The sequence below is a fragment of the Ambystoma mexicanum genome, chromosome 4q, assembly GCF_040938575.1.
Source record: "Ambystoma mexicanum isolate Mex_15411 chromosome 4q, UKY_AmexF1_1, whole genome shotgun sequence".
Taxonomy (NCBI): Eukaryota; Metazoa; Chordata; class Amphibia; order Caudata; family Ambystomatidae; genus Ambystoma; species Ambystoma mexicanum.
Genome location: NC_090928.1, coordinates 258,302,883 through 258,321,919, shown reverse-complemented (window position 1 = coordinate 258,321,919; position 19,037 = coordinate 258,302,883). Strand labels below are relative to the sequence as shown.

The 19,037-nt window shown below is 45.2% G+C and overlaps 1 protein-coding gene across 1 annotated transcript in view; it reads right to left on the bottom strand.

Annotated features, from left to right (window-relative positions):
* SCCPDH (saccharopine dehydrogenase (putative)) overlaps nucleotides 1–19,037 on the bottom strand; it is a 496,773-nt gene that overhangs the window by 252,248 nt on the left and 225,488 nt on the right. Inside the window, exon 4 of the mRNA XM_069607830.1 lies at nucleotides 3,281–3,410. Coding sequence (XP_069463931.1) covers nucleotides 3,281–3,410 — 130 coding nt within the window. The remainder of the gene's footprint in view (nucleotides 1–3,280; nucleotides 3,411–19,037) is intronic.

Below are 19,037 nucleotides of genomic sequence, written 5' to 3'. Positions count from 1 at the left end.
CTGGGCATCTTTATGAGCCTGGTGCCACTGGCGCCAGGACAGGGTCCAAAAGGTCCCAATTGGGACTGGCTGGCACTCGGAACCGGGGTTATGGGTCTGCTTCCAAGGGAGTCGGGCAAGTCCTGATCTTTTGGAAGCAGAGATCATGACAATGGCTGATAAGAAGGCAAAGCCTCGATGTCCGAATCTGAAGGACACAGAGCCAACGGAGTCGATGCAGGCTTCGAGCCCTTAGCAGGTTTCTGCGGTCTCGCTGGGGACGAGGGCCGAGACCTGGAAGAACGTCGTTTGCGACTATCCTGAGCCTTGTCTGAACGGGACCTCGAAGATTCCCGATGCGAGTCACATCGCGGACCAGAGCCAAAGGCGTGCGAGCCACAGTACGAGACAGTTCCTTGCCGGCTTCATCAGAAGGCGCGGCCAGAACCGTGCCTTGCGATTGAAAAATTGCCAACATCTGCTCCTTAAAGGCAGCCCATTCCTCCAGAGTCGAGGACTTCGTCAGGCATTCCACTTTCCTCGTGGCTCCATCCTCCGAGGACGACGGGGAAGGCGAACAGTGATGGCCCTTTCTAGAATGCCGCGACAAGGAAGAAGAATGGCGGGAACCACTCCGGGACCAAGAACCCCGGGCCTCCTCCTGACACGGAGAATCGCCCCTCGAGTCGTCGGTGGACACCGCCCCCCCCCCCCCCCCCCCCCTGGACAATTTAGATTTTTAGGACTTACCGGGTTTAGAACCCCTACCCCCCTGAAGCTTCCCCTTACGCTCCCGTAAGGCATAGGCAGTCAGCAACTGGCATTTTGAACAGTCATCTGTGTCGTGACTTTTTCCCAAAAACCATAAACAAATGCGATGCAGGTCGGTGATTGACATTTTAGACCTGCAAGTCTTGAAGCCAGACCACGAAGTCGGAGGGGTCGAAGAAGAAGACATCTCTACGATGAAACACAGGATGTGCACCGAGTTCTCGAAGCAAACATGGAAGAAACTGAACTGAGGCTACGGGCACTGTGCGTCCTATTTATAACATACAGTGAAGTCGCCCTCGACGGAGGTCTTCGGGGGACATCGACCCGACGTCATCGACGCAGGACGCCCTGTGCTGAAAAAGTTTCTGAAGTGCACAGCTGTGGACATTACATGTCAGATGTGGAATACGGTGGAGGACACAATCCATTTGAAACAGTGTGCTATATTTTTCAAGACCTAAAAAAAAGCACAACTTGGAAGGCAGGACTTTGCATGCAAGCACTTGGCTGGATGTGAGATGTTTCAATTAAGCCATTTATTAGTCAGTCAAAAAACGTTATTTAGGCGGAGCGCCATAAAAGCCAGGTGCAGTAATAAATGTATACAATAAACATAATTAAATAATTACATATATCAATATGTTAAAACCCCAAGTACAGGTGCATTGTACATTCAGAACTTAAAATTCCCTTTTAAGTTAAATGTTAAAAGGTACTTCTATCGCGCACCATCACCAACAAGTTGGTCCCCAGGCGCTCTGGCGGATCTGTAAACAAGAATGGGCGGGGTTGAGTTAGTCGGGAGAAAAGGGAGTAGGAGAGAGAGGTGGTGTGCTGTTGGCAGCCTCAAGTCGGTATACGCTGTGCACTGTGCTTTGGTGAGAGTATTGGACCGGGCGAGACCACGTGTGTAGTTGATGCTGTTGATGTGTTGTTAGTTTGTTGTTGCAGTGTGGTGAAGTGCGTGCAGTTTGCTGGGCGAGAGTAGGTTGTGTGAATTTTCAGATGATTTAGGTATGCAGAGATTTGAAGGTGGGGTTAGTGGGGTGAGAATCCTGGTTGTACCACATCTTGTTCGCTTTAAATTATATTACTAGTGGTGGGATTGGTTGCTACTATCCTTTAAGGACAATTGTTGGCAGAATAAGTCAATATTATCCACAGCACTTGTACAGAAAAAATACTCATATGACACAGGGCTGCGGGTGTCTGGGAGGTGTGGGTATGCTGCCAATATACTACCACCATAAAGACACAATTAAGACAGACGGTCTCAGTCACACCGCGCCCAAGAAGGTGCAAAGTTAGAATTGTAGTCTGGTGTTTATTTTGGGTGGTAAGACAGCCTGACACGTGTTTCGAGCTTTTACTAGCTCTTCATCTGAGGCTTGAGTTGAGAGTTCAAATTATCCAATTATGTAGGCCAAGGCGGTTGCCCGATAGTAATTCAGCTCGATTGCTTCGCAATTGCGGTAGAATCTAAGGAGAGACAGAGTAATAACAAAATGTCAGCGCGCTGGGCTTGTTTTCTGAATATGTTAACAGAGCAGATGAGGTTGATATAATCCTAAATAAAGCTCTCGTTTTGGCCAATAGTTTAACAGTTTCTTTATCACTGCCAATAACATGATCAGGGGACATCCAGAGGTCACTATGTCCAATCTCATATAGTGAACGTTTTACGTGCAGGAACCATTTCAAGGATGACCCTCCAGGCTGCCCAACACATGCATGGCAGCCTCTCTCTCAACTTGTACAGCTCAGATATGCTCCATAATCTTAGTCGGTATAGAATTGGCATAAGGGCCGCAATGTCCCCTATACTGGGTAACCCTGTCTCTTCGTGGATTTGGAGTCCTAGGTTCTTCTTTAGAAAACCATTCTCGATATACCAAGCTTACTGCAGTTAGTGTGTCCCCCAAAGCTTGGCCGCATATAGGGCCACCTTCCTCACTTGGGCCTTAGTAACAGTGGTGCCATCACCCCATCCCCATAATCATAACCATATGAGACTTTGGTGATGGCTCAACTATCTAAGAAATGTTCCTTCAGCTCTAGACCTTTGTTTGGCATATTTACGGGAGCTAGTGAATCGAACTCCCAGTGGTCATAACAGCCTACTTGCTCAACTTCTTCATCCAAGATCCATTTACATATAGGCGTTTTCCTTTTGTTTTATAAAGAACATGGACTTAGTCTTATTAGTGTTTATCAGTCCCCTTTCATGAGCCATTTGTCATACCATTGCATTTTCTAGATGCTAGCTTAAGGCTTTATAACTCATTCGGAATATCAAGCTTTGTAACCGTCAATTAAAAGCATGGCAAAGCAGCAAAACAGGTTTAGAATAATAAAGTTGTTGTTTTTACCTGTAAAATGCTAGTAAGTAGCCTGTTGCACTACAGTGGCTTTTTCATTATTGCAGGGAGTAAGATTTGAAAACAATGACACATGACAAATAAATCCCAACACCATGTTCACAAGTACATATTCAAAAGAAAAGTCAAACAACTCTAGAAAAAGTTACCTTTCAAACTGTCACGAGTAAATAATACGCCAAGGTCCGCTGGTATAGAGTCAAAACCACTGCTACCAATGATGTACACTCCTTTATCAGCAGCTTGGTTGTCATACTTAAATTGCATCCCTTCAAGAAACTGAAAAAAAATATTATTGCACAGTAATATTAAGTGATTACAAGCTTAAGCGCGTGGTTTAGAAATGTAGAAAATCACAAAATTCATAAAAAAAATAGTTGGGATAAGTGGAAAAACAGAAAAAGTGATATTTATTAAATAAACATCCTGAAGACACTAAACTCGGCTGCAAGTTTTGCAAAGCATGCACAATTACATCTTAGGTTCATGTGAATCAGTCCTATCGGAAACAAAAAATAATTAAAGCCAATAGCGCTGGCTTCTGCAGAGTCATGGAATAGGCCTTTGTCAGGCATTGCCTTGATATGCCCTGCTACTCACTATTTGCTGTACAATCGTACACCTACGAAGTGCCATCATTTGTCATGAATTGTCATAATATGATCCGATACTCACATCCAATGGCAGGTATTGTAATCCTAATCCTAGGCGCTTCAACAATTTCTATTGTTTCTATCAAAAGCGCAGGTTTCCAGGCCATTGGTATGCTTTCCACCCCCACCCAACAAGTACTTGAACTATGTCACCCAATTCAGAGAAATTCACGCCACTGTCAAGAGGATAGCTTGTTAGTACCTAGGTGCAAGTTCTCATTGTGCCCACATAGCACAGCAAGGTAAGATACCATTTAGCTTGGTTCCATTATACCAAATTAAAAAGAGTAGTGGCAGAAGTCCGTATTGCCAACTAAACACATTAGTGCCCATGTCTAGTGTGTCCAGTTTGTACAGCAGTACCAGATTAGAAGACCAGTTAGCAGAGCAGTGCTGGACTCCATCATGCCTAGACAACATAGTAATGTCATAGTTCAGTATGCCTAGTTAGTCCAGAAAGGGCAGGTTTTGGTGTGCTCAGTTCCTACAGCAGTGTCAGTGTTCATTAAACCCAGAAATCATAGCAATGCCAAATTACATTATGCATTTACCACAGTGTGACCAGATCTGTCCAATTTGAGTAGATACCTGTGGGCCCAGTTAGCACTGGGCCCATAGGTACCTAGCAATTCAGATGCCACAGAATAACTTAGCAAAGAAAGGTAGATTTCAGTATGGACAGTGAACGCAATAAGCAGAGATATAGGCTCCTCAGAGACCATGGAGGAGGGGCTGGGGAACTCCGAGGGCCAGATAAAACCAACAATTACACAAGGAGGCTTTGGAGGTAGTACATGGTGGATCACGCAAAGCTCCCGCAATCTTCCCCCTCAGGCATACCTTCACATACCCAGCGTCAGCCCTCCAGGGAGATGGGGATGGTATAGGCTGCCAGAGAAGTTATAACATGGAAGTTAGGGAAAGTGACCCATATTACCACAATGAGAGGGGAGTACTGTTGAGAAAGAAACCCAGAGAAACTCTGGCTCAAAGGTTTTCACATAATACCATATTCGCCAGAAGTCAGCCACCATTCCCAGGCTTAGGCCACAAGTCTGGTCGCTGAGCTGGACTGCTTATCGAAAGCATCTTGGATGCAGAATCACCAGTGTTGACCATGGAGCGGAGTGAAAACAAATCAGGTATCCGTGAGCGGAGAAACACAAACAGGACATACCCATGCAGTGGAAAATCAATGTTAGCAATGGACTGCAATTCCTGAAGGCATCTGCAGTCCAACATAGCACCCCCTGGCTGCCATGATGTCTGAGCCAAGATGGCAGATATCCTATTTGAGACCTCGGGTCGAGCAGATAGAGGTCTGGCACTAAATATATTATTTGAAGAGACCACGTACCTGGTTATACATAGAGAAAATGGACACACACATGGGGAGGAGTTGAAAACAATTAGCCCATACACATCACATAATCCCAGGCTGATGGATAAAGGACTCGCCAATCAGAACTCATCATTGAACAATTAGTACCTACCCCAACCACAATATAAAAAGAGTCCGGAAGAACTAGACTTAGAAACGCATTCCAGGTATTTGGCCAGATAGGTCCCACTGGCGTGAGGCTCAAAGACACCAACTGTAGTAGTGTGCCGAGCTATCCCTTTAAGTTAGGCCAAACTCTCAGTCGTAAGGGTGACTTAGCACAAAGGCTTTACACTTGTGAGAAGAAAAGACTGGTATAAAGTATGGAAAACAGACTGAGGATACAAAGAAAAGGACTGTCCAAACAGTTAAGTACTGCAAAAATGCATACATACTATTAACTAACAATAACGTGCATCAAAGTCAAGATCTATTAGAAGTACCCTGAGAATAGATGAAAAACTAGTAAAGTGTCTGAAGGACACCTGCAGCACTTTAACACTAACAGTACTGCTTGTCAACATAAGTGTGATACACAGTTGCAGTTGAAAGTGGGAGAAACCTAGCTGTGAAAATACAAACCAGCTTTAAAGATACAAATTGCAGTTAAGTATCAAACTACAGTCTTAAAAAGTCACCCCCCAGCACCTTATCAATTGTTTATTACAATTCATAGTAACCTTTAGGGAGTTTGTTACAGTTCAGAGTTCTTCTCAAAGAATATTAAAAATGGCAGAGCCAATAGTATGAACTGTGGTTATGGTTACAAGTAAGCACATATAAGTCTCTGTTGAAGAAGGAAGGCCGCCAAGCCACACAGTCGGGGAGTCATGTGGATCCCACAGAAGATAGCCAAACCCAGGTTTCACCACCAAAGGCTCGAGAAGAGATGGGTGCAGAGAAAGGGCACAAGTCCTTTGGAGAACATTTCAGTCGGAGAGAAATACCAAAAGGGCAATGTAAAGTTGCCACAGGAGCCCTACTGCAGACTACCAATGACTGGATACAGGTCACAAGAGCTGTGGAGGAATGCACACACTGAGGGATGCTGCAGTGAAAACCAGAGGCTGAGGATGCAAAGGCAGGTTTTCAGGCCAAGTCTGGGTCTGGCTGGCATTGGTTCCGGTCTGGTCTTTGCTGGTCTTCACAGTTCCAGGTCATAAAGGCCAAGACCTCAGGACACCAGACAAAGGGTTGTCATATCAAGGAAGAGACCCAGCAGACAGCGAGCAGTTTTAGGATGGACCCAGCAAAGGACTGCAGGCAGCACAGGGGGAACGAAAACATTTTTTTAAAGAAAACTCTCCTCCAGCAGCCAACTCTACCCAAGTGCAGCACCAGATCCATGATCAAAGACGTCCCGTGACTGTCGCACTGCATGTGAGCAGCAATGAAGGGCATTCGATGTTCAGGCACCTATAATTCTCTGCACTGTAGCAGATCTGTGGCCATACGAGTTTTAGGAGGGAGACGAGGCAATATATAGGATGATTAAATTGCTGTCTACATCGGTTCAAAGCAAGGAATCGCCTAAACCCCCCCCCCCGACCCCCCACCTCCCTCCAGGCGAGAGAGACCTATCTTCTCTGGAGTTGGCTTGGCAATAAAGGCTTCACGCAGAGTTCCCAGCAACTCTGTTGGCTCATGTCAGGTTTGGTTCAGGTTTCAGTGCTCGACTAAGGAAGGGCTCCAAAATCTCCCCAGATGCACACAATTCTGGGGAAGGGGTCACCCAAGCCATTTGATCAGAAAACGTGCTGCATTGAAGGATTTAGTGCTCATTGTCACACCGCGGGAACACACAACTACTGACACCAGACTATGTTTAAAGGGTTCTATTAAACAAAAGTAAAACCCAATAATATTGCATGGAAATTGACTCATTGTGGCTTTGACAAAGTCACAGGTGTTGTCCTTTAACTCAGCATTATAAACAAATGACAGCTAACAAAAAGTAATTCAGAAAGTTTCAAACAAGGTTTCCTGTTAAGGTCGCTCTACCATTCAGCCTTCATCACTTCTTCTGGGGACCACAAGGCTTCTCCGCCTCACTCAGGATTTGGGGCTTCCTCCCATTGGCAAGTGCACCAAAAGTCCTCCCTTTCACTTGGGCTCTCCTTCACTCTTACTTATCCCACTCTTCCAGGCCCAAACGTCTCCTCTGTTCTTTTACACAGGGATATGTGCCATGCTCACTATTCCACACCCAGGGATACATTTGCTTGCTCACTATGCCAGGGATATAGTGCCCCCTCACACTCTCATTCCCTCCACTGTAGCAGACCGCTCTACTGGATTCCAGTGGCTTTGCTCTTCCATTACACATCCCATCTTCTTGGTTCAAAGTCACTCTCTTACTTCATGCCCCCCCCCCCTCTTCAGTCAGGAATCCTTTTCATTTGGTCCGACAGGTCTCTTCTCCCCCTCACTGTAGCAAACCGCCTCTTCTGAGAGCCTCCTCTTACTCTCAAAGCAGCAAAGCCCTCTTTTAGAGTTCTGGGGGGTTGGGGGAGCGATCTCCCCCTCACTGGAACACACCCCTCTTCTGGAGTTCAGGGGGCTCCTGCCCCCCTCACTGTACATAGCACTATTCTGGAGTTCAGGGGTCTTTTCTCTCCATCAATGGAGCACACCGCTCTTCTGGGGCTCAAGGAGCTCCCGGCTCTGGTCCGCTTCCACTTCCTCAGCAAACTCCTATACTAAGCTCCCAGCCCAAAAGAGGCAGTCCGTGTTTCCTAGCCTCAGTTACAAAGCCGTCACCATTCTCCCATTGGCTGAGGCAAACCTTTAAATAGATTGCTTGATTACCTTCCTATTCCAAGCCTGGGGAAGTATTTACGGGCTGGCTGTCATCATGAATTTCCTTCAGTTGGTTTCTACGTGCTGGACCTGGTGTTTGTCTGCTTCTCTGCTCCTGCCTTTTTTCCTGGTTGTCTCCTTGGACAGAATTTCGTTTTGTTTTTAAAGGCCATTCCAAGCATCAGGAAAACCTCTAATAAGTTCCCACCCGTGTAAAATCATTCTCCCTTTGGGAAAGAAAAACGTTCACACGCCCTGCTTCTGGGCAGTGGGCATTAGTTAGGATTTTTTCCCCTTCGAAGAACCAGACCTGGGATCTCTCTGGATGTGCTAATGTTTCCCCACAGCGTATGTTTCCCTGAATCCCTGAAAGCCACTCCGGAATCTGCTCTGGGTTTTGGATCTTTAAACCTGAGTAATTTTGGGAGATGTAGTACCTCACACCCTGTTTCTTTGGTACCTGGTAGTTTTTTTTTTTTAGATGCTCTCAGGGGGGTATGGCAATGATTCAGTGCTGGGAGTGTCAAACCTACACTCAGGCAGACTGAGGTCTGGATGTGATGTTGGCACTGACTTTTTCACACCATCCAATTGTGGATGGCCACCCAAACGCCATTCATGATATCCTTCAGGTGTTGGATTGTGGATTGCGATGGAGACCACCTGACCCACTACAAACTGGTTCCCACTCACATAGTTCCTTCTTTGTGAGTTCTGTCCAGAACACAGAAAAGGGGCTGACCATCTATTCCCACTCCCACCACCAAGAAGAGGAAGAGGGAAAATAAATCCAGTGTTTTGGAAGGACAGCGCTTATAACAAAGTATCCATAGTAGCTAGCATTTTATTTTATTCATTTAATGTTGATTTATGTAGCACCAGCTGCAACACACCACTTGGCGCTTTCCCACAAAGTGGGGCATGGGAGGCGGGGATGAGTACAAAAACAAGAGGAGGGAGGAATGAAAAAAGAAATCACTCACAGGCCTTGGTTGGAGTATTCAGTCTCAAAAGTGAAAGTAAAGTGAGATAAGAGCCAAGGTAGAACAACTTAAGTTCATAGGGAAGGCAGATGAAGTACACAAAGAGCCAAAGATGTCCCAAGGATACAACCATCAAGGCCCTTGGAACAAGCATGTAAAGGCAGAGTAACAAAGTCAGTCTGAGGCAAGGCAGGGGGCCAGAAAAGGAAAAAAAAAAAGACAGTGAACCACTGGGCAGAGATGCCAAAGTCAGGGCACTACAACCAAGAAGAGAGGAGACGCGGGCAAGGGCCCACCACCACTCCCCAACCATGAAAAAGCCCTAGGGGGAAATCCTCTATCGGGCGGCAGTGAAACCTATTTTGAAGAGACGTGCATCTTTTCTCTTTTTCTGAAATTAAGGTGGTTTTCTTCAAGGGAATGTTATTGCAGAAACCAGAGCTCCCTCAACAGACCACCAAAAGCCAGGCTTTTGTTTCTGAAAGCAGGGACGTGCCGTTTCACTGTTGGGGTGGATTTTAGGGTACAGGAGTATTTTACTTTCTACTGGGGGTAGACCACACATAACGTCAATTTTTTTTGTATTTATTATTTAGCATAATATAGCCGAATAGGGCTTTTTATACATTGTACATTTCATATTCAATAAAAGACATTCAACTAAAATAGGTTCAACACATTTACAACAAATCACACATTAAAACCAATACAATACAAAGAGGGATTGCACCAAGATCAAATAAACCTAAGTCATAATAAATGTGAAGGCACATATTCTAAAGCATACAAATCAACATCTCAGATATACAAAAGAAATAAAAACAGGCCAAATGGGCCACAGCTTTTAAAATACATCATTCTAAACTTTATATCAGAAGCTCAGAACTTTAAAGACAATACTTTCCTTCAGAGGGAGCCAATACAGTCCTTAGGGCAGGAGAAATGGGGTCACCAAATTTAAGACCAAGTATGAGGCAAGGATGTGCCTGTGATGCCAAATGAACAATGCATCCTCGGTAGCAGGATTTGCTGATGGGCAATGTTGAATGCAAATAAGTCCAACAATGACCGAACAGTCGGAAAGTTGGAATCCATGGTAGTCAACACCTCGCCTCTTAATGTGAAGCAAGGTGGATTCAGTGCTGTGAAAAGGACAAAGGCCAGACAGGTTTCTGCGTAAGAAGTTTGATTCAGTGTAATCCAGGATTTCTTGGAATTCCATTTTCTCCTGCAGTTTCCCCATGAAAAGAATATTGCTAATAGGGTGGAATCTAAACAGAATACTAGGATCAGCAGTTCTTGTCAGTAGAAGGGAGATGGCTGTTTTGAGCACAGTAGGAACATACGTATGAATCAGGGAACTGTTGGCATGTGCAGTGAATGCAGAGGCCAGAGTCAGGATGTTTTCTTTGATGGTATTGGTGGGGAATGGGTGGATCTGTTCAGAGCAGGCCTTAAATTTGGACGGTGTCCAGTTAAAGGATCGATTACAAAAGGTGAGAGTCAATAGGATCGAAAACCAAAAGGTTCAAATTATTTTTCTTAATTATATATTTTTTGGGGGGTTTCCGTGTAGGTAGAAAAAGTGGTTTTTACCACAAAAACAGGGGTCGGAGGGGAGGGGACCGCCCCAAAAAATAAATAAATTTGAGCCTTTTGTTTTCGGTCCTTTTGATTCGAACCAATTGTAATTCGAACCTTTTGATTCAAACTTTTGACCTATAACCATTTTGGACCCAGTCTTAACAAGGTTTTTTGTCAAGATCGGACTAAAAGTGCTAAAGGAGCCTTTGCATAACTTGTCAGTGCTAGATGGATGATCAGCTCTAGACTGAGATGTGAGGTTGGCAATGCCTAAAACCTTTTCTTGAAATCCAGTGGGAAGGTTTCTAGCAAAGTGTAGCGATGTAGGAGTATGTAGTTCTTTTGAGAGCTCAAAGATGATTGCTAACCTGTTGTAGCTCGAGCAATCCGATATCAGAGGAACACTTTTCTTTCTGATGATGGCAAAGTGATACACTCTTTGGTGATGAAGCCATGTCACCTGGTCAGGAATGTTCTCTGCCAGCCTTTTTTAGGCAAGAAAGCTTTGCGTCCTGCCATCTGTGCTTAGTTTTAGTGGGGTGTTTGAAAGGTTTAAGGATCACAGGCACGCAGGTGTCCATACTCTGCTGATGTCTGTGTTCAGAGTGTGGAGAATAGGACTATTGAGGAACTAGAGTGTAGTAAATAGGAGGGAGACCCTCTAAAGCTGCACAGGACAAACCTTTTCATAGGTCTGACCAGGAAGGAGAACTTGCTGTGTCCGGAAGGAGGAATTGGATTTTGAACATATTTTAAGGCAGCTTGGCATAGATCACCACAAGGAGGTCTGATCAGGAAAAGGAATCGCATCACCCCCACTGAGAGGTCATGTGATGGGCAGAGACAGCACACTGAGCTTTGTGGACAGTTCAAGGGTTTGTGATGTATGCGTAGCCAGGGGTCAACTGTTCTTTGTTCTGTGAGAAACCTGAGGGTGTTCGCACTCCTATTTCCCATAGATCCTCTATGAAGGTGGCCAGGGAAAGGCCATCGCTTTTGGATCCCGACCTTGTGGGTGGACAAGTGAGGAAGGATCACCTGGATATCCCCTTTCCTTAATGACCAAGCCAATCCATCTCCCGTCTTTACGGATGATCTGCGCTGTTGGGACGCTCATCGAAGCAACTGGTGAGTTTCGAGCGAGAAAGAAACCTGGTATGCTCATGAGAATTACAGTACTTACAAGCATAACCAAATTACTTATACTTTAATTTTACACATCACAGAGGTGCCGAACAGCAAATAATATTGAAACTATAAAAGTCTGCACCATTTTTTTGAATGTCGCATTTAACAATGAATTGAATGAAAGTATCTTTCCTTAAACCCTTTACATGGGTTACGGAGATGCCCAACGGAAAGGAACATTCAACTTTTAAAACAGCATCATTTTGAATACTGCATTGAAAGAAACTTTTGCTAATGAAGAAATCAGGAGTAGGGAAGCTGTCTCAATAGAATTACAAACATCGGATGATAACATCTAAAGTGAGAGAAACTTTACATTTGCAACTAACTCAACTATGTCATTTCTGCACAAGCATTGAATATAAATGAGGCCAAAGAATGTTGAACTAAAAAGTTAATGCCAAGGGCAGTGAATCCTATGTTTATATTTTCTCAAAGTGAAGGGAACCCTGGGAAATTAACTTTAAAAAGGTGATTTATCAGTTGCAACTAAAACCTGTGTGCTACAAAGATCAGCAACGTACAGAGAGCACCAGAGTGGCACAATTGGGAAAGCACCCTCATCCGAATACTGTTACGCTCACCTGGTATCCACGGGGACGCCACTCAGCCCGGTTTGGTTGCAGTTATCTTCTCCCCAATTTCCCAGATGGTGTCTATGAAGGATGTTCAGCCTGAAAATACAGGAGGGCTGGTTTCAAGACTGGCCAACTGAGGTAAATATCCTCCCAATACCCTTTGTGACTTAAGCCCCCTCTGGCCCCTCTCCTCACCTTGTTGTGGGATTAGGCATGCTCTCCGTCCTGCCTTCTTAGCAGGGGCGTGTTGTCTTCTGTGGGCGTGTGCAGCCAAGTTACTTCACTGGCGCGTTCCTGTTTAAATGTCTCTCAGGTAGGTCTTATTGCAGCAGTTCTGTATAGCATTGTTATTCGTGCAGGCCTTTCTTTGTCTAATAATGTCTTTTTTTCCCCTAGGTGTGCAAAGCTTCAGCATGGCGAACCGGTTGAGTTGAGCCTTACCTGTAAATGATGGCGCGTGATGTGCGCTACAATGTGGTAAGTAAGCGATATGCGCAGCGCTGCCTTGTCTTGCCTTTGCTAATCTGTTTTTTTCCCTTCCTTACAGGTCGTGGTGCTTTTCCAGCGTGTGCGGAACTCCAGAGCGGTGCCGGCTGGCAGGCGACCAGCCTGGTAAGCTTATTGTGCTATTTGTGGTTTAGCACTGTCAGAATATCTGTCTCTAATATTGTCCTCTCCTTCCCTCTTTCAGGTCTTTCGGTCCGGAAGGTATGCGGAATCCAGAAGAAGCTGTTCACTGGAGCGGAGAGCGGATAACAGGATGGAGATTGCAGGTAAGATGCTGCTAACCATGTCCCCTTTTGTCTCTTCTGCAGGTTCTTCTTCTCCGAGGCTCATGGGGATCGCAGGACACGGTGAGCGTCACATTGCAGTCTGCAAATTAACGGGAAGCGTGCTTTCTTGTTCAGGTGTGGTTTAAATAGCCACAACAAAGTAGTCCAGGTAAAGTAGTCCCTAGGCCACCACACCCAAAAGACTATACCACATAGCTTAGTTCCTAGGAACCAAGCTATGTGGGTGCCTCCATGTTGGCTGCAGGCCCAAATGAAAAAAGTAGTCCCCCCTTTGCGCAAGTTCCTCAAAGTGTATGAGCCTGGCGCCATAGGCACCAGGACCGGCCCCAATAGAGTCTTGGGAGTGGGTGCCAGGCCTTCAAGGCCTCGATGGAGCCCCGAGGCCTGATCCTACCTGGCAAGTGGACTTGCCAGTGGGGATCTGGGGTAAGGGTTGTGACAAATACCTCACAGAAATTGTGATCCTGGAAATTGGAATTGTTTCTTTGTCTTCAGGACTGAGCCTCAGGATTTTGTGTCCGAACTGTGTTTTAAAACTTGGGGAAGGGAATCACAAGAGTATTGCTCCACTTTATACCAATTTGAAACTTATGAAAATCTTCAGTCTTTTTAGAAGAACTGCTTTATGCTTGGCCAAGGGAGCTGAAAGAACACTACAGGCTGAACCAAGTTTTTAACTTTATATTGAACACTAGTTCTCTGGTTATTGACATCCCTACATGTTGTATGAGATTAGTTATGAGAGCAAGTATAGGTTTTGCACACAGATTCTTAAGTTTAACTTCTTGACTTTCCTCAGTTTTGGTTTGGAGGGGGAAATCCCGCCATAGTATTGGGGCAGACAAGGCGTTTTTCCATCCTGACACTTAAGTTAATAAAAGTGTGTGTTTTGAACTTTGAATCTGTTGTCTGTGGTTACTCCCAAGATACCCTCACAGTACCCAGAAAGTGAGAGGAAGTCAACTTGTTACTTCCAAGATACAGCTGGCCCAAGGAGTTTGGGACAATGACACTAGGGCTGGCTCTCTTTTCCCTTGGGTTGCCCACCGTAATTCAGGCTTCCACAACCACTGGTTAATTCTACATATCGGTAGCCCCTACTGGCTAATTGTGACCTTTGGCTACGGGTGGATCTTTAAGACAATGTCTCTCTAAACTCCTTGTTTCCCAACTCTCGCCAGATGTTAGTGTTCTATCTGCATTTTTGGGAAGTGTCTTGCAGACACCCAGTAAAATGTGTTGCCTTTCACGCTCACTCTCTCCTTTCCCTTATTCTCTTGTATCTGTTCCTTCCGTCTCCACTGCTCTCTTTTCCTTCACTTCTCTTTCCTGTCTCTCTGAAGTCTCTCACACCTTTTACCTTACCACTAATTTTTTACTCCCCTTTTCCTACTCCTAATGTCCTTCTGCACCTCCAACCACTAGCACTCCTTCTCCCACTGCTACTAATCCCTCTCCAACTACTCTCATTCCCTCTCCCACCATTACCACTCACTCACCTAACATTCGGTCTGGTCTTCGCACATGCACTCTTTTACTTGACCCTTCTACTCACTCGTTTCACATACACGCCCCACTGGCACTGCAAACATTATGGACTTCAAATCGATGCCTGCTCTAGCAGCCTGCTCTATACATTTATTTATTTTATGGCATTTGATTGTACGCCCAAACCCGGAGGCATCATGGCATAGGTTACAGGATTACAGTAGTACTTCTGGTTACAAGGCAAAAATATATGTAGATTAAGACAATGACAAAGGCATAGTAGTTAGAGACAAATCGGCTGTCAGCATTATACATTTATGGTTGGTCAACAGTCATGTGGCTGTGAGCAAGGCTTATGAGGTGGTCAGGTTAGAACATGTTAAATAGCCAGGTTTGGAAGGAGTTTCTTAAAGTGGGAGTAGGAAGGCTCATTGCTTAGGTTAGCGGGGAGTGAGTTCCAGATTCTGGGAGCTGCTACAGGGAATCTGGACCCTCCTGTTCTAGAATTTTTGAACCGGGGGATGAGAAAATGAGTGCTAGAGTTCGATCTAAGGAGTAAGACATTGGTTAAAGTAGGTGGGGGTGTTTTGGGTAATACACTTGTGTGTGGTGATAAGAGTTTTGTGAAGTATTGTAGCTTGTATGGGTAGCCAGTGTACCTCTCTCCTGGACTGTGATATGTGGTCACTTTATTTGATACCCAGTGCTGCTCCGATACATGTCTTTGTATTCCCTCTTTGAGCAGGTCTCTTGATCTAATGCTGTCACTTACTTCACTCGAATAACCCACACCCGTCTGCTCCCAATCTTTTCTTGAAAACTCTCTGCCCTAGGGATTGGTCCTCTCTGTGTAGCCAATCTAATTTTGTATCCCCAGCCAAGGATGGGTGAGCCCGCCTAAGTCTTGAAATGGGGGCCTGAGCTCCAACCCCTCCTTGTATGGGGCCCTAACACTCTGCATCCTTAGTGGCCGATGTTCCCTGCTGGGACGGTCATCCAGAACATCTGGTCGTGTTTCTACCTGCATCCTGTGTGGGCCCTTGCCTTCACTGCAGTGATGTGGGATTTCATCCCAAGCTCCTGGCATCCTACAACGCTCCCCAACCCCAAGCTTGGGAGATGGCAGCCATCTACGGTCTGCCTGTGTTCGACATCTTCTGGCAGGTGAGCCTCAAGCTTGGGCTGACCATGCCAACGGCCCTGGTTACCATTGCCACCAAGCCGTCTCAGCAGTACCCCCTACTGGCGAGACCCTCTTGTTTCGCCACAATGCTGTCTCTTCTGGCCCACCTTCGTCTCTCCTCTACCTCGTCTACTCCGAAGCCCCAACCACTCGACATCCTCATGCCAGGGATACTCGGGTAAGGCGAACAGGCAAGGGCTGCCCACATACATACTGGAACTGCAGTTAGGGGGCTCTGGGAGTAGGTCATCCTTGCCGCTGTTTGGCAAGACCCAGACCCTAGCCTTGTTATTAGCAGAAAGAATTGCATCAAGGCTGTGCCCCCCCCCCGTGTGGGTGGCAGGGGTGGGCAAGTGAGAGATGAGATTGTCTGCATACGCCAAGACGACAATGGATTTTGATGGGCAATCCGGCCACATGTTCAATTCAGTTTTATTTCGAGTAAATTTATGTTAAAAGCAAGATCAACAATAATTCCAATTTGATGAGTTAAATACGATCCATTCAATACCATAAAATACAAATGATTAATCAGCATAATGGCATTTAACAAATGAATGGACAAGAAGATTTAAAAGCTGGTTGATTATATAACTCAATCACAGTTCCTTCGTCCAATAAAACAAGGTTAGACAATGTGGATCATGAGCTATTCAAATTTCATGTGATAAATTCAAACATAATCCGAGCACCTACATATATATATATTCTACATCCTGTCACAAGGCATGGTCCCACACTGAGCAATTACTGATCAGGTATCCAATTTGCACTGCATCCTGCCCCAAGCCGAAGTAAGATACTTGGAGGTGCAGCTGACAGCAAAGTAATCAGTGAAACAGAGGATTAATAACATTGCTTCTCTAGTGGTTCTAACCTGCACCTTTCTTAAGAAGGGCCTTAACCTTTTTCTGAGGTCCAGGTAAGCAGGGAAAATTAAGATGAAATATACAACAGTCTCGGATGAATGCTCACAAGACTGGCAAGCTGCAGAGACTCTCAGGTTCCACTTGTTGCAAAGTTCAGCAGGCAGCAAGATGCCAATCTGTAGCTTAAGTTATAAAGCTTGAGTGAATTTGGGGCTTACAAAGTCCAAGTACGATTCATATTCGAACGAGGACTTCAGACCCCAATACCAAAGCAATGTAGTGGACTGGCTACCATAGTTTTGATTTCCTGCTCATATTTGACTTTAAGCACTTCCCTAATAGTCACCTTGCAGTTGCATTTCTTACCTTCGGGGTGGGCCCAAAGCTCATTTAACCAAAGACCAGATAACTCATGTTTAATATGAATGAGCCAGGGCAATGTTTTCCCTCCTTCTTGAGACATCAGGTCACTTAGCACCTTCATGTAGTTAACCAAGTGAGGCAAAGTCCAGATCATCACCCAGTAATAGACCGGTGTGGCACTACAGTTTGATTCTACCCAGGTCATGCCGGTCTCTATGAACACGGGGAGATTCGGGGTACACTCAGGGGCCAGCAGAGAATATTTTTCAGGTATTGGTTTTCAAAGATCGATAGGTTCTGTCACTTCATGTGTCTCCACAGCTCTGCTCCAAATGTTGTGGCCTGCGCCTTATAGGCCTCAAGTTAGACACGGACTACTCTAGTCCCATGCTCATTAGTAAACTCCACCAATGCCCGGCTATACCTGCTTAAGGTAAAGTCGGCTTTAGCCAATTGCCTATCCCAGTTGCAATTGGCTGTAACACTTAAGCCCAAGTAGTCATACTCATCCACTTGTTCTATGGGCCCACTGTTCAGCTCCAGGTTATAGGTCGACCTTACCTTCCTTCTGAAAGATTTGGGCTTTGGTCTTCATTGTGTTAATGGCTAATCCATTCACATTACAATAATAAGAAAAGACTTTCAACTGCTTTTTAAGGCCGATAGGCATTAATGAAAGGAGGACAGCATCGTCCACAAACATTAACACTGGTATTTTGCTACTTGCAAAAAGAGGGGCATCCGTCGGATGGTTGAAGAGTTCCTTGATGACCCAATTAATAAAGACAGAAAAAAATTGTGATGCCAAGATACACCCTTGGCGCATTCCCATTTCAATGCCTATCGCTGGGATTGTCCTGCCATCCATTTCCTACCTCACAACAGCTTCACTGTTCGAATATAGGCTCTGAATGGCTTTTAGCAGAGGAATTGGAATATCCAAGCTAAATTGCATCTCCCACAAGCATACACTAGGGACAGTGTCGAGAGCTGTGTGTAAATCGACAAAGGTGGCATAAGTCCTTAGTCGAACATATTTCTCACACATCAGGCTGAGTCACAGGCTTTGATCTGTAGTGCTGATTCCACTGCAGAAACCCGCCTGCAGTTGATTTAACAAGCACCCCCCAATCCCCAATCCATGCCTCGAAGTGATGGAGAATTGACTGTGCAAAGGTTTTAAACTGGAATCTAAAAAGACTATTGGTCTATAGTTCTGGAATCCTTAGCACCTTTTTGCAGATGGGAACAATTTCAGCCTGGGCCCATGAGATTTGGACCACATTATGATTGAGGATTGAAATGAATAGCTTTGTCAAATTACCAATAATAACACACTTATCAGAGATTTTGACATGTAGCAAACTCAGACCACTACTCAGAAGACAGTTGCAGCCCCAGATGGCCTACACATACCATTCAGAAATGTAGAGTTAGGTTTCAGGGTACATTTGCACAGCAGACATTCAAAGGAAGCCAAATGGTTGCTAGAGACCTCAACTACTTGTATGTGCAAGGTATGCTAGGGCAACACCACCTTCTGCATGTATAGGTCTATTCTTGGTGAGAATTTTTAAATTGGGTGGGGAGGTGGAACATCCAGGGGGGTAGTGAAATTGGGAGATGAACCATGCGTCTGCTGAGCTGGATATCCGTATTAAGGTCAGCCAAGAGGTTATGGTTGTTAGAATGCTTGGCTGCTGATCTAGTGTTCTGAGTGCCAATATTGAGGATCTTTGACAATCATTTTCAATGGTGAAGGCTGAATCCACACTAAGGGGTTTGTGGCAGACAGGACACGTAGACAGCAGGACCTATGGCCCATAAGCCTAATCAGGTGGGGGCGATTACTCATTCCAGGGTAAATTTGAGGGATGGAGTCAAGGGAGGTGCTACTATTTCCATTCACATAGGTGTGTGTAGAAATGTAATCTGTCCAGGAGAAGCACTTAACAGCAAACCTGAGGAAGTGATTATGGTTTTCCTGCACCATGATAGTTTCATTGTCATTGTTTTTGGCCCTCATGGATTACAATTGTGATG